This window comes from Lepisosteus platostomus, chromosome 14 (genome assembly GCF_059453375.1).
Source record: "Lepisosteus platostomus isolate fLepPlt1 chromosome 14, fLepPlt1.hap1, whole genome shotgun sequence".
NCBI lineage: Eukaryota > Metazoa > Chordata > Actinopteri > Semionotiformes > Lepisosteidae > Lepisosteus > Lepisosteus platostomus.
The window spans coordinates 18,191,383-18,207,015 of NC_142624.1; the positions used below are offsets into that span (position 1 = coordinate 18,191,383).

The 15,633-nt window shown below is 36.9% G+C and overlaps 1 protein-coding gene across 1 annotated transcript; it reads left to right on the plus strand.

The window, feature by feature from the left end:
- Positions 1-35: 35 nt before the first annotated feature.
- tmem41aa (transmembrane protein 41aa) lies at positions 36-15,436 on the plus strand. The gene is made up of 5 exons (XM_088607306.1): positions 36-402; positions 5,967-6,120; positions 7,694-7,855; positions 9,325-9,463; positions 9,618-15,436. Exons 1-5 carry the CDS (start codon positions 239-241, stop codon positions 9,836-9,838), a joined length of 840 nt encoding a protein of 279 aa, XP_088463432.1. The 5' UTR covers positions 36-238; the 3' UTR covers positions 9,839-15,436.
- Positions 15,437-15,633: the final 197 nt, after the last annotated feature.

The window sequence follows — 15,633 nt, forward strand, 5'->3', positions numbered from 1 at the left end:
TTAGCGACGCTAGCTTGGCAGAGATATTTTGACGGATATACGTGATCCGTCTTACTGTTATCAGTCCGACTGCTCTTAATGTTCCCCTTTATTTTTGTTACCACAGTAATGTAGTTCCGCTGTCTGTACAAGGATACTGTAGGGAGAGGTTAAGTTGCTCAGTGCTCAAACAACATTGCTGTCACTCTGTAAATTCCGGAGCTAGAGATTTAGCCTCTGAAGTGCTAGCCCTGGGACCATGCGATCTATATCGGGGTTAATTTTACTGGTCACTGCGGCTACTTTCTATCTCTACCTTCTCTCCACGTATTTGCCCCCGGGGCCGCATCACCCTCGTACAGGGGATGAGCCGGTCAAGTCCAATGAAAACTCGGACCCCGACTTGGGGTCGGAAGAACATAGGTAAGTTATAATTGATACTGCGTTCTTGGTCAGACAAAGACACCGCTACTGCAAGCATTTTGTCTCATGTCTCATCCAGACTCATGCGAAATGTCATAATCAAAAGTTGGCACTTTCATGTGTTTTCTCGTTTTGTGGTAGTGACCATTATGGAATAATGTAAACATTAAAATTTGTTTTTAGTACCGCGGGGATTGTTGAATAATATTGTACTACGTTAACATTTTTTAAGGTTGGGTATTTGGAATAAGCTTTAAAAGTAAAAAATCAACGACGTGTCTTATGAAGGAAGATGTCTGTAGTTGATGTTGTAAGGTTTGAGAAAATAAGTTCATTTAAAAAATAAATGCTCAGTGAAATGTAATAACTGAGTACACAACGAACGCGTAATTCTATGATTTGTAATAATGCTTATTTATTGACACTGTCACCGGGGTGTTATAATCAATATAGACTTCCATCTTTAAGACTTGAAGGGTACAGTAACTACTTCCCAACTACACAGAAGAACCTTACATATACAGTAACAGGCTCCCGCTTTATTTAAATGCCACTAGCATGTATTCTAAACATGGCTGTATTGGTTTTGAAGCCATGCGTTTTAGTAAAACTTTTACTATAGAGCTTCAACTATATCAATTACTAACATCGCGTATTACATCTGTTTGCATGTTAAAAATGGTACGTTTTACTCTTATGCTGCACGTTTTATTTGCGTAAATAATAGCAATAATAATAAGACTTTTCTACTGTAATAATACGGGTAGCAATGCATGCATTTCTAATATGGAAATAACTAGACCCAGTAACGACATTCATTTGACTGTACGTTCGCTTTTCCTGGACTGTTGTAGCGGTAACACTGACACCTTTTATTTAATATTTAAGACATCGGTGATGTCGAATAGTCAGGTTTTACATACATTAAGTTTTGAAGATAATGTTCAAAAGCAAGACAAGCACTATGGGTTTAGAGGCATCATGGTATTGATACAATTGATTTTATTTATTTTTGTTTCATATTCTTAGTTAAACATTTTTGAGAAATGTGTTGCCAAATTTGGTGCTGCCATTAAAGGTTTGATGGTATGAAAGAAATCAGAAAAATCAGTCTCCAGTTTGTATGTAATATCCTGTTTTATGTAACCATGGACAGGGTTAGTTTGTAATGTTACCTTATTATTATGATATAAAAATAATGTGTATCACCACCATAGCCCTACTCTTTTAAAGTTACGAAGTGGCTGACAGTCATTTGTATTAAGAGGAAAATATAAAAGTAAGGCCTACACTATGAAAGCGATTAAAGTAAGATCTACATTGCTCTACACACAACATACAGTAAGTTGTGATGTTTATGTTTATAATATCTTGATAGATTTATGTTCTTATTATTTCCTTTCACAGGCTGACACAAGATATATAAAGAATGTATAGCTCAAATTCAAAAGGAGTAATGTAATATGGTCAGTGATTTTCTTCCCCTCTGTGATGATCACTTATTTATAGCACCACGTAACTGTAGATCTTGCTCTTGATCTTGCTTTCTGCTGGGGTTTTCCACAAGATCAGACACCTGTTTTGGGGGGATGGCCATGTTTCACGAAGTTAGTCCCCATCATGTCTAATCTGCAATCCGCCTGATCCCATTTGCAGCACTGCCATGCAAGTTTTCCCACCAAATGTGCTGAGCACCATAATTCCACGTGCTCTAAAACCCGTTTGAGCCACACCATCTCAGAAGTGATAGTGATACGGTCACATAGTATTCAACACCTGTTTTGAGCTAGCATATCTTCCTCAAGGGTTGGGTAAGATTCATAACAGATCAGTCTCGGATTTCGTTTTGTTGAGGGCTGTGTTCTTGTTAGTTTGTTTGGAATTTTAACCATAAAAAATAAACCAGCCAAGATTACGCAGTGGTGGTATATAAAGGGGAACTGCTTATGTCAGCCTATCAAATCATCCTTCATCCATCCATTATAAGAAAGCCACTTATTTTTGGAAAGGGTTGGGGACAACCCGGATCTACTGTTATCCCAAAAGCAAAGGGTGCAAAGCAGAACTACACCTGGATGGGATACCAGTCCATTCCAGGAGAAAATCAAACAAGTCTTTGGGAGAAAACCTATGCAGATAAGGGGAGAGCATGCAAACTCCATACAGAATGCACCCCTGCCTGGCATATATTCAAGAGCTGTGAGGGAGCATGGTCAACTGCTATATCTCAGTGCCAATTTACCAGTCTAATCAATCCATTGTGAATAAAAAATTCCATAGAAGGAAACATTCCATAATGTAGGGAGGAAGGAGCAAACAGTGAGTAGACAACTGCATGTGTTCCCAAAATGCTCGTGTGAGATTTTATTTCAGATTTTGTTAACTAGAGGGTCTCCACCAATGAAAAGTTGAACTTTACTGTCATAAGACACTCTGTGGTGTAGTCCAATATTTATTTTTTAAATGAAGTAGCATGGGCAGTCACAAGAATGTGCCTGAGCAGTGCTGATCTGATGAATAAAAGAAAAGGAATTTTGTTGTTAGTAATTAATCAATAGCATAATCAAGGGTTCCATTCTGTCTGGATTTCCTGTTCTTCAGGCACACATCCCCATGCATTCACCTAGAACTGTATTTTTAACAAATCTGGATGAACAAGTTTTAAACTTCATATTTATTTTATTTATTTTTGAGTATTATTTCTTTCGCTTTTAAATTACAGAGTGAAATTTAGAACCTGTGTTTACTCCCCCAGAGGGATCTATGTTTCCAGCTAAAAAGGAATACAGACACATGCAACATGCCACTGTGACCTTGTGAAAAGAGAATGTCATTATGTAATCATTTTGGGCTCAAATAAAACTAGGTCACTTCAGAAAGGACCTGATTGGAAGTAGACTTGCTGCATTCCCATGAAACACAATGTTGTACTTGCAATACCAGAGAAGGATTCTTTGTTATAAAACAGTGTGTTGTGTAAAAATTATCCCAGACACACTAAAACTAAGTGAATGAGTAATAACAGTAACATTTTCTTTGAAAGGTGCTATAAGCATATTAGGTAAAGCCTCCTTATTCATAAATCCCTTTGTGCATTTTTGTTACTGCAGTGTTATTGGGTCATACTGAATCGTAGGCTAAAGATGACCTTTGACTGACATTGTGGAAACATACTGTTGATATGCTATCTACTGTATTGGTGATGGAGCAATGGGTAACTTTAAAAATAATAAAAGTAGAGCCCTGGACAACATGTTAACTTGTACAAATTAAGAAAGTGGTTCACGACATCCAGATGTGTGAGCTGAAATTCAGTTGTAATTATACATACCCAAAGAAAGGGGCCACACGTCCTTAGTATAGATCATGCAAGTTTCAAGGACTATTCAGTAAGTGATGATTATGCAATAATTTTAAATTTTATAAATAATGGATATTTCTATTACCATCATGAATGTGGTTTTCATTACAATTACAATTGTGATTACATTACATTACACTTACAATACTGCCTTTTGCAGTTATTCATATTTTAGAATTTAAGTTATCAAACATCCCTATGTGAATTTCAACTAAATTAATAACTGCAGTTCTCTTAATGTACATAATGTATGGCTGGAAACTGCATGATTAGGTCTATAATAAATAATCCACTTGGGAGCCCCATCAAAGATGAACTTCGTCACAGTATAACAAGAGGTAATGTGTGCTGCCACTTTTAAAAGGTGCCCACTGATGTTACGATGTGAGAAAGCTGATCTTTCAAATCAGGAAGTGATCTGTATGTAAATCTGAGACTTGAGCTTTCCCTCCTTTGTCGTACTCTTGTCTAGAGACCTGTCTGGTTTCCATCCCTCATCCTGTAAGACTGCTATGTCTTCTGCACTAATTCCAGCTGAGTTCTTAATCGCATCCTAATCATTTCCTTAATTCTTTCAGTTTGCTTTTGGTAAATTCAGCGTAGAATGGGATTTGTAATTTGTAATTTGTGAATTTAAGCACTCCCCTTGTTAAGGTGTGTGAAATACAAAAAACTGGACCCCAGAAGGAACTTATTTATTGTGGGAATGTTTGATCATTGCACTTCCCACACCTGTTCATAAATTGATCACCAGTTAATATTTATTTAATCAGAAAAAAAAAGGTAAAGCATGTTGAGGAAAGACTGTTTAAGGTTTTATAGGCTGACATTGGTAACAGAATGCTTAAAGTAGGGTTTTCTTGAAACTCAGACTGAGTGCAGAAACAAACAAACTGAGTTTCAACAACCATGCAGATGAATTAAAGGCATCATTAGCACTTAAAATTTAGAGCTCAGCTGAAAAAAACAGTAGATTTCGTCATTCCCAGAACCAGGTTTGGGATAATAATAGAATAATAGATAAATTCTCCATAGTATGTTTAGTGGCTCCTGGTTCATTCATTTCTTATTGATACTAACTTTTCAGTGAAAGGTAATTCGGTGCCATTATACTGTACTCTCTGGTTTCACTTCAGCAATGTCATTTTTCTGGAGTAGAATCTGTCCATCCCTTTACTTGATATACAGTGATCAGACAATCACTGAAAGCATGGAAAAAAGACAACAGAAAATTCTTCATAGCCAGTTTTCTAGTGCCTGGTTAAAAAAGAAAGGTTTTAATACAATTTTTAAAGAGTAAGACTTAACGTAGTATGTAACACGAATATATTTGCTCTGAAAAATTGGCTCAAAATGAGCTATTATACTGTATATTCTTAGTCATTTTAGAGTATGTGGCAAGGAAGCACCTCACAAACATGGACAATGTGCAGTGCATTTTCATGAAAGTATCACCATTTTCATAGCTTTGTGCTGTAGTTCTTTACCCTTTAAATTCATGGCCCAACATGTGGCTACTGCTAGAAACGGGAAACAATATCCTTGGTAGTTTATTTATAGGTACCCTGTAACTGTAATTAAAACCAACCATGCTTAATCACACCACTCAAGTAGAGTTCAGATGTCTTGAGGGTCTTCAGAAGCAGCCAATGGGAAACATGAACGTGGCTCAGTTGTGTCTGGTATAAAGATACCTTAATATAGAACCTACTGCTAAGGTTTCAGTCAGTTTCATCAGAATATAACAGAAGATGTTTTTGATACTGTCTGTGTTAGAGAAGGCCATGGTAACATTCCTCACTTCTATTTTTGACCATCGGCTATCATATTTCACAGACAGGGTTTTTTTACTTTTTAAGCATTTTTTTTTACACAGTGGCTACTTTAGAAGATTTAGGATGCCCGTATTATGATTAACCAACAGGACCTTAGCATCAGACCTACATATTCAGCATGAGTTCACTCAAAAATTAAAATAATTCTATAAATGTGTAATTTTTGGTTAATAAATCATATCACCTTTTTCATGGCGCGGTGTTTACAGATAAACTTTTATACTACGGGTGCCCATTGCAGCACGTTCAAACTATTCCTTAAATCTGTATACATTAACAAGAATGCACACTGGTGGCATACAGCTTTAGCAACACCGCTATATTCCTCTTGTGCTTCTTCAGCAGAACAAAATGTGGTCTTTTTCCAGGACGCTGAAGTTTCCCTCAGACCTGGAAGAGTTGCGCGAGCTGGCGGAGTTGCTGCAGTTCTATAAGACAGAGCACACGGGTTATGTCTTGCTGCTCTTTTGCAGCGCCTACCTCTACAAGCAGTCCTTCGCCATCCCTGGGTCCTCATTCCTGGTCAGTGTTACAGCAGTACTTAGTCTTGATCCAGCACCTGAGACACTCAAATACACCTGAAGAAAAGCGCCATTGTCCTGTGTTTCAATTCTTTTCAGAAGCCATCAGTTGTATCTGTAACACACAGCTGTAAATTGTTGTGTGACGTGTGAGCTTTTGTACAGGGACAGGTTGCTGAAAATAATATACTGCCTTGTTATTAACTTTAAATCTTAAAGTTGTATTTGCTTTAACTAAGGCATTGACCTCAGCTACTTTGTGTTTTATCTTTGCAATGAAGATCCACTTACGGATTAAAAAAGGAAGTGAGTCTCTACAGTGAGTGTGATTCATACGGCTCAGCGGCCAATAGTCAAGATACAATCAAGGAAAATGGGAGCTTTTTCCTAGAATGCCAGTTATGTTTCCGTTTTTATGCACTCTCAGTTTTGAATCGCAGATCACTACAAACCATTTACTGCACAAGGATAGTGAGAACCTGCAGGTAGTATGCTCACCTGTTGGAGACATGTGGTATAAGACAAAGCTACAAACCTTCACAGGAGATGTAGCACCAACCCGATGAGGCCCTCACTGACAGCACGACCAAGCCAAGGAAACCTCAGGCACCTTAACTCACTCAAATGTAGTGGTGCTTAGTGAGCCTGTTCACAGACCAATTGGGATATACGAGTTTGAGTTTCTGTTTCTGCCTTTTTTTTGTAAAGTGACTCGTCTGATGATGATATAATCTTTATCATATCTAACACCTTTCATGAAAACTTTGGTAGTGTTATTATTAGACATAATTGAAGATCTGTTTTTGTATTAATAGTAAATATATAGTAGAGATAGTTATAATATAAGTGATTAGATTTGATTAGAAATGCTGTATTAGATGTACAGTATAGTCATTCACAGGAATCACTGTGCCCAGTTATCCAGCTCAGGGCCATCTGTTAATGAAGTCAGCCTGCTGAACAGAGAGTCTTAAGAGTCTTTGGTGTCTAACACTCTGTCATGGGTTGCAACAATTAGGTAGAAGCTGAATAAGGTGTTCCAGATTAAGGAGGGAAAGGAACTTGTAGAATCTCTTAAAATAGAAAACACAACACTTGAGCAGGATTGCTGAACTGCTTAAGGTTCCTAATTATACAGCTCTTGTTTCCTTGGGGAGAATGAAGGCTGTGACACCAGAATTGTTCCAATCTGGTTTTAATCTTTAAAGCCTCTGTCCTAATTCCTTTGCAGTATTAATACTAATAACTTCATTTTCTAAGAAAAATTACAAGCAAGTGCAGGGACAATCAGGGACATGTACAAGAGTGTTATAGGTCAGTTTGAAGGGGGAGTTAAGGAACTGATTAAAAATAAAACAATGGTTAGGTGTTTTCCCCTTATTAACCCCAGTTTGTTCTACCTGCTTCCTTTCCATTCTGAATTATGTTCTCAGGTACTTGTCCTAACACATTCAGTATCAGGTGATTTAGGTCACTTTGAGCTTTTTACCTTTTTATTTAGATGATAGTGTGCTATTTATGCAGATCTTATTGCTGTTATTGCAGATCACACTGACTATGATCTTCTCTTGCAGAACATGCTAGCAGGAGCTTTATTTGGACCCTGGCAGGGCCTGCTTCTGGCCTGCCTGCTTACTACTATGGGATCCACTTTCTGTTACCTCCTGTCCAGAACATTTGGGAAGCAGCACATTGTCAGACTCTTCCCTGACAAGGTCGCCTTGCTGCAGAGGAAGGTATGTCACTTCCCAGTGAATCCACTCATTCCTGGGCACCAATCCACAGATTTATTTCTAAAGATAGGCCTGCCACACAGGAAGGCTGGACCAAGGGTTTTGTGGAGGCGTATAACCAGTTCAAATTTCATCCATTTGCATTTCGCCTCACCAACGCCTATTTGAACTCACAACTGCAAGCGTACAGGTGTGGATTCACTTCCCAGGTGAGACACTACAGTTGTATCTCTATTGAGTTGGGCCCCTCACTCACATTGTTTCTGGAAAATACCCAGCCGTACAAATGGATAATACTGTAAGTGACTTGGGTTAAAAGCTTCAGCCAAATAAATCAATACGTTTTAACTGAAACATATTAATAAAATATTTTATTATTTTATGCTGTTATTTTGGTTTCAAGGACAAATGAGATTCAATCCTTAAACTGATTCAGTCATATTGGGAAGCATTTGAATAAAATAATGTATAAAACTCTTTATATACATCTTAAAATCATCATAGTGGTGGTGCCTTTAACAGATATGTTTCCAAAATGCACAGTGACTTAGAATATTTTATATTAAGCCCAAAATCACAATTAAGAATATGTATTTAACATTATAACATATCTATAAATGTTAAACTTTAAAAGTATACTGCTTAAAAAAAAGCAGTGGTTTATCATTGTTCCAAGAAAGTATTATCCTGATCTGTTACAGTTAACATTAAACCTGTAATTAATAGAAATGCCCACTAGATGACAGCAGTGATACATTAATTAAATATAATCCCAGTCTTCATTGTTCTTAGCAGGGTTCAGTAGGAATTTTACTATATTTTTTTCAAATAATATTAAGTAATACAAATTTCCCCAACATTCAGATCACAAAACCACAATAACTGTTCTGCTTAGAAACCAATTTAGTCATGTTCACCTTAAAGTTCAAGTTTTTGCTTTACATAAAACACCATAAAAGGAAACTTTTATCTATAGGGTTTATGTCTAGTTGCTTAAATACTCTTAACTCTTCAACACACGTAACAATTTAAAATGTTATTCCCGTGACAAAACTTTACCCACATGTTCAATTTAAAACATCTTCTTTTAATAATAACAATGTCAAAGGGTATTAAAGATTTTTTATTGCATTAAAAATAACCAATTAGAGATTGTTCATTTTAGAATAAAGCTATTTCATTCAACGCATATATATACAGTATATATCCGTATATGTATACAGTATATATACGTATATGTATACAGTATATATCCTGTATATCCTACCCTCCAGTCAGAACAAAAACACCATTACCAGTTACCAAAGTCAACAAACGAAAATGGGTACCTTTGAAACATGAGTATTTTGTGTGCCACAAAATTATATACATTTCAAAACCATGCCTAAACATTGGATAGCCAAGAAAAAGGCATATATATTTGTGAATGAACTTGAAGGAATGTTTTCCCCTCTTATCTCTATTTCTGGCAGGTTGAGGAAAACAGAAGCAGTTTGTTTTTCTTCCTGCTTTTCCTGAGGTTCTTCCCCATGACCCCCAACTGGTTCCTGAATGTCACCTCCCCCATCCTCAACATACCCATCACTATGTTCTTCTTCTCCGTCTTCATCGGTAAGGAGATGTTCGCACAGGAAATCTAACATACTGTACAGTGTAAGGACCTGTCAAAAGACATTTTAATATCGCAATCTGTTCTGTGGCCACCCTGCAGCTTCTCACTTTCAATGAAAGGCCTGTTTTGTAACAGTGCGTCTTCTCCACACAGGTTTAATCCCATACAACTTTATCTGTGTGCGGACTGGCTCCATCTTATCAGAGATCTCCTCTCTGGATGACATCTTCTCCTGGGGCACCCTACTGCAGCTCCTGGCTATTGCCTGTGTAGCCCTCCTCCCTGGTGCCCTCATCAAACACTACAGCCACACACACCTCAAACTGGATGGCCTAGACCAGAACGGCCACCACCTGAACAAGAAGCTCAGATGACCATTTCAACCTTTTCTCCTATCGTCTTGTTTTCTTTTTTAAAAAAAAAGGTCTTGGCTCTTTTCATTTGTCTTAAAATTATGAATGTGAAGGATATGTTGACTTCTATGTCTCAAACCTACATCTGAATCGAATCTTTTAAGTTTAAACAACTTTGTAGATTTGATAACGCCATTGAGGGCTTTTTTATTTGGCCCCTGCTTGGAAGAGAGTCTTAATGACCATTTTTCCTGCAAGAGAAAGTTGGGTTTCTTTGTACTTTCTATGTGTCATACTGAACAGGATTGTCTGGGACATGTTTGCTTAGTGCTTGTTGTCTCACATGTTCTGTAAGCTGTTGAAACGCAAGCTCTGTCAGAAGATGCTGTTGGCATGACAGGAACTTAAAGATGTCTTTGGTGGCTTTTTCCACGCCAGTGACATCATGAACCCGAGGACCTTAGGAGGCTTCTGGGTCTTTTGAGGCCACAGCTACGGAACTCGGTCATTACAACAGGCTATGTATCTCTTTTAGTGGTTATTCATGCTCAACTGTTTGTTGTTGCTGCCAATCCTTATGAGCACTTATTTCATGCCAAAGCACAGAAAGAAAACTATATACAGTATGTACATATTTTTATTTGAAAAAATAAGTACGGTAGTTGCAGTGTGCACCCTTATTTATTATCAATGTTTTTGATGAGATTTATTTCCTGGGAAATACTGTAATGTGAACATTGAATGTATTTTCAAAGGCGTTTTATAGCTTTTAATTTTAAAGGAGAAACAAAGTGGGAAAACTTCATTCTTTGAGCTTTTCACCCTGTATGTTGGCAAGAGAAATGTTGTGTAAGTTGTGAATTGGTGCAAAAAAAGCAGAATGACTAGGCAAAAAACAGTAATGAATCTTTGTGTTTTTGCAGTGCAGTTTGCCTGCCCTGTGTTTTTTTTAAGTAATCACATTATGTAAATCAGTCTAGCAGTGCAATGTATTCTACCTAATTACTATCTGTTCATTTTAGTCTCTTATTTCACTTGTGGGCTGGACAGTATTGCTACATCCTGTCTCTTTGCCTTTACTGTCATTTCCCCACAGATCTTAGTTTGTTACAGAGAGGAAGTGGAGGAGCTGTGTTTTTTCACTGAACACTTAAAAGAATTTATAAATCTTGGGAAATCTCCCTAAAGAAAGGAGTCAACCTCCAGTGATAGAAGAATACAAATACCCCAGTTCCTTTATTTTATTTTTTATGTTTTAGATTTGATCTAGAGAGCAGTTATTTTATGAATTTGGAAACTGTTTCAGTTAAAGTAAAAGATAGCCAAATAATTTACAGGGTTATTGTCCTTGACTAATTTATTAATGTTTTTATTTAGTTAGCTTTTTTTTAATGTGGTTGGTTGCTCTGGTTTTGTCCAGCAGGAACATAAAACTAGGGCAAAAAGAAAACAAATGTTAATTTGGCCTTTCTTTAAATACATCTTCATCCCTCATTTCCTTCAAAAAGTGCTGTGGCATTTTCTAATTTAAGCCATGTATGAAGACAGAAAACAATATTACAGTGGCTTTCACAAGGCTTCAGAGATGTACAGTAAAGATGATCTGCCCTTAGTCCATTGGAGTTTGCATCCTTGGCAGAATCCCAGGTACTGTTTAATGTAGGACTGTAGGTATTAATTTATTTTCAAAGCACATGCTTTTAAGCTGTGTGATGTTTGTTTCTGATCCCTGTAACTGCCCTCATCGAAGCAGAATTCAGAAATGTCACAGGGTCCAGATGCAAAACAGGAGAAGCTGCTTCATCTTTTCTGCTTGCCCCTCAAAACCATTCTGCTGTTTTTGAACTTTGCTATTAAGCGAACACTTTGACTGTGATGTTGTGATCTAACTCAGGGTGTTGAAGTAGCAGTCAGCTGTAGGGCTGTGCATTTGCAGTGTTAATCTCCAAGCAGCAACAAACCTGTTAGCCCACCCTGTGCTTTCTGTCTGTTAATATTTGATGTGACAGATATTCAGGCATATTCAGCCCAGAAATGCAATTGGTAGTTATTATTATTATTTTTTATCAAGACATTAAAAAGCTTGTGGAAACTGGAAAAAAAGGATGCATAGCTCCAATCAACAACAAGGTTTTTTCCTCTGTGTTGAAGCCTCACTGCTCCTATAGCTAAGTAAAGCCTCAGCTTTTGATATAAATGTATATCTGTGAAGTCTTAAACCTGCTCTAATTATTTGAATTGAAAGGAACAACACCCTGACTGCAAGGAATGAAAATACCGGTAGCCACCCTCCCCCGTCCCCTTTCTCTGAGGAATGAGCCACGGAGCTACAGCAGTGCTGCAAGGCTGATGGGGAGGAGTGCCAATGCACAGGCAGGTGTGCTAGAAACGTTAAGCGTTAGTGAGCAGAAGCGAGTAAGGCAAGGGTTTGCCTTCCTCCAGAACTTTGATCACAAACTCCATTAAGTATAGGTATTTTCCATTTCCGGGATCTTAATTATATGTTTGCATTTTTAAACTTGAATACAATTGTTGCAGTACCAGGGAAAATCCATAATAATAGGGTAGGGCAGTGTAATTCTGAAATTTGTCATGTTTCCCCTGCCTGTGTTCGGTTTTTTTTTTAGACTTTGACTGTTGGTCTACCTGCCCCTGTGTTTGTTTTGGCAAATATATACAGTATGTGACTAATAGATTCATATGAAAAAATAGGGTTTTCCACTTTTTTAAGGAAAGGTTTTTATATACAAACTTGCATTTGCTATTTGTCTTTTGGTCTCCCATGTACTTGCTGTGAGTACAGCCATGCTTCACGTGAGAGCAGCTTTTTTGAATATCGCTGTGGGAAAGAGAAAGGAAGAATGGTAGTGTAGGGTGGTGAAGAGTGACACTAGGGACTGAGAAAGAATCATAAGCTGCCTAACACTAAAGTGCCTTAAGTAAAAATACTGCCATATCCTTTACTCTTTTTAACCTGCTACCTCAGAGTATAGGAATGCTTTTCAAATTATTATAGAACAGCCACTGATTGAAGAATTTTGTATATAAACCAATATGTAAATACAGTTAATGAATTTTAGATACTTTAAGTCATGATATAGAAATAACTTTCTTCACAGCGACCATCGGATGTTGCCATTGAGTCTTGTTCCACAGGGTCTGCCAACTCTGGCGCAGGGACCCCCAGCTCAGTGGACATTCAGCCTTTTGAATGTTGGTCCCTTCTGCTGTCAGATCAGAGTTTTCTAGCGAAAACCGTTTGCTGTACATGTGCATCTGTTTTACCATTTTTTTCACTTAGATTATTCTCACAGAACAGGGTAATTTACAGTTTCTTTCCTCTAAGGAAATAAATTGTGGTGGCTTCCTCTTTGAATCTGCTCAGTTAGAGTAGATTCTGTAATATGTTTTGGGGCAGAAATCAAAACCTTTGAATGCGTCACTTGACCCCTTATACAGTACATAGGATGTAAGTTACTTTAAAGTTTTGTGGGTTTATTTGATGGCTCCATTTGCATGGCAACATTAATCTTATGTATTACATGCAGTACACACAAACCCACTTTTTAAAATGGGATCTCTTGATATTTCTTCTCTATTAAGTACTGCTCATCGTAATATGGTAGTATGCTCCCCCACTGTCTCACTGTAATGTGAGAGGTCTGTGCTGAAAGTGCATTTTGGAGTGGTCTGTCCTAAAAATGATAAAAATAAAAATTATTTTATTTTCTGTTAGGTGAAATGTCACAGTATCTGATTTCTGCCAATATATCTGTTTTCTAATATACGGTAATTCATGATGAGCGCCATTAACTGTAATTCAGATCTGAAATCCAGTTTGTGTAAATGGTGTTTGTGTTTTACCATGGCATTGACTGCATTTTAATATGGCAGAATGGAAAATACTGTGAGATAAAGAGAGATGAACATTTGTAAAGTCCTGTGTACGTACATTAACAAGTGTGTGCATTTTTATGTACTTGTGTTTTTTTAGAAAATTGCAGCAGTGCACAAACCCTTCTTTCCTTGTGTGCGTATAGAGTTAATCTATATAAAAAGTGTGTAAATATACAGCATAAATGAAATAAATACACTTATGGTAGGCATAACGGTGTAATTTTAATCACTCCACATAAGGCACAGTTAAGTTTAGTTGTTGCATTTTTCAGGGCTAATTGTCTTTAATGGTGCTTGTTAAAATGTTTTTTTGAGATCAAGTATTCGATATTGGTAGGAAACAGGAAGATTGTGAGAAAATGTTTGATTACAACACATGGGTCTGTTTTTACAAAGTGAGTATATATTTTTTCAATAACTTAAGTTTTCTTCTTATAAAACCATGAATTTCTGGTGTTTTTTGTATCATAAACATCTAAACTTCAGATGTACACAATATTAACATTGTGGAATACTGAAGGGGAATTTAAAGGCTTAGTTTATATTTCCAGTTGGGAAATGGGATGGTGGAGTACAGTATTCCATTGTTAAAAGACTTCAGTGTATATGGATACTAAAGTGAGCTTCTGAGCAGCGTTTGTCTTCCCACTAAATCTCCCCTGCCCGCATTCACCAAAACAGTCCTAAATCATTTTTGTTGGAAGCAATCATAGCCAATAAATTAATTAATATTGCATCCTGTTTTATTAAACTGTGGCACCTTGATACAGACAGGTTATGGGAAATAAAACCAAATACAAATAAAAACTCCAAAACATTTTAGTACCTAGTAGCTTGGTCTGCTGTATCCAGCAGAATATTCTATGGGGGCTCAAAACTATGGCCAAATCACCCCATTCTTTTCAGCAACAGCAGAGGAGCAAAGTCTTGGCCAAAGTATTGATCTTGCTTGAAGTGATTACTCTGGACAGTTTCCCAGTGGGAAATCAGCAGTAGAAAGAATACATATTCTGTCAAGCAGCAAATGTTTAAAATGTTTAAAATTTGTCTTTAAGTTATCGTTGAGTTGCATTTGGTCGAAGGCAGAACCTTAAGCCCCAGTGCCAATGCAGTAGCAGATTCCTTGCATGATGTACAAAACTTTGAAAAACAGACTCATTCACTGCGCATGAGATTCTCTATATAGTTATTACGATTGTTCTTAACCTAATGGAAAACTCAGAGGCTGTATTAAAATGGTAAGTTTGGATCCAGAAGCATTGCACATGCAGTACAGCACTTTTGCTTCTGGCTAAAGTATAGTGTAAGCTCAGTGTCATCCTTGATCCAAAGGTTAATTTTTACCCTTTGTTTCAGCTTTACTTATTTTGTTGTAAATTATTTCTTTTGCATTGTTGGATCCAGCAATTTTTGGAGGCTGTGAGGTTTTTTTTTGTATTATTTTAATGTGATAATTTCCTATTTATTTTGTGAAGAGGATTTCTTAGAAGTCTTAAGTCAGGTGTTTCTGGGTTTATTTTTAAAATAGAATTTTTCCTGTTTATGGATTGGTTTTTGTGGTTTTCTTCAGCTTTATCCCAATGTTTACCCAAGAGAATACTGTAGATCTTGTAGGCTTGTCAGGATGCAAAAACAAGCCGTGTCTTACTGAGTTTGTTTACAAGTACACAATTGATTTTATTATTTTGTAAGAAAATAAATAATTGATTGATGACATGCTAACTAGGTTAATTGGTGTCTGTTAATTGTTTGTGTGTGCTCTGTGATAAAGTGGTGTTACTCATCAGATGGATGGCCTTCTGCCTAAGAATTAATTCTTCTATTTTTAGAATATGACCCAAAATCACATTACTGTATTACTGTATCCACAGCAAAGGTAAGGACATATACAGTCTATGAACATCCTGAGCATTAATGCA

Bases quoted from the DNA above. Each gene is read 5' to 3' on its own strand.
- tmem41aa (XM_088607306.1), top strand. From the start codon at position 239: ATGCGATCTATATCGGGGTTAATTTTACTGGTCACTGCGGCTACTTTC. The intron at 403-5,966 runs GTAAGTTATAAT...GTCTTTTTCCAG, and splicing joins TTGGGGTCGGAAGAACATAG to GACGCTGAAGTTTCCCTCAG. The intron at 6,121-7,693 runs GTCAGTGTTACA...CTTCTCTTGCAG, and splicing joins TCCCTGGGTCCTCATTCCTG to AACATGCTAGCAGGAGCTTT.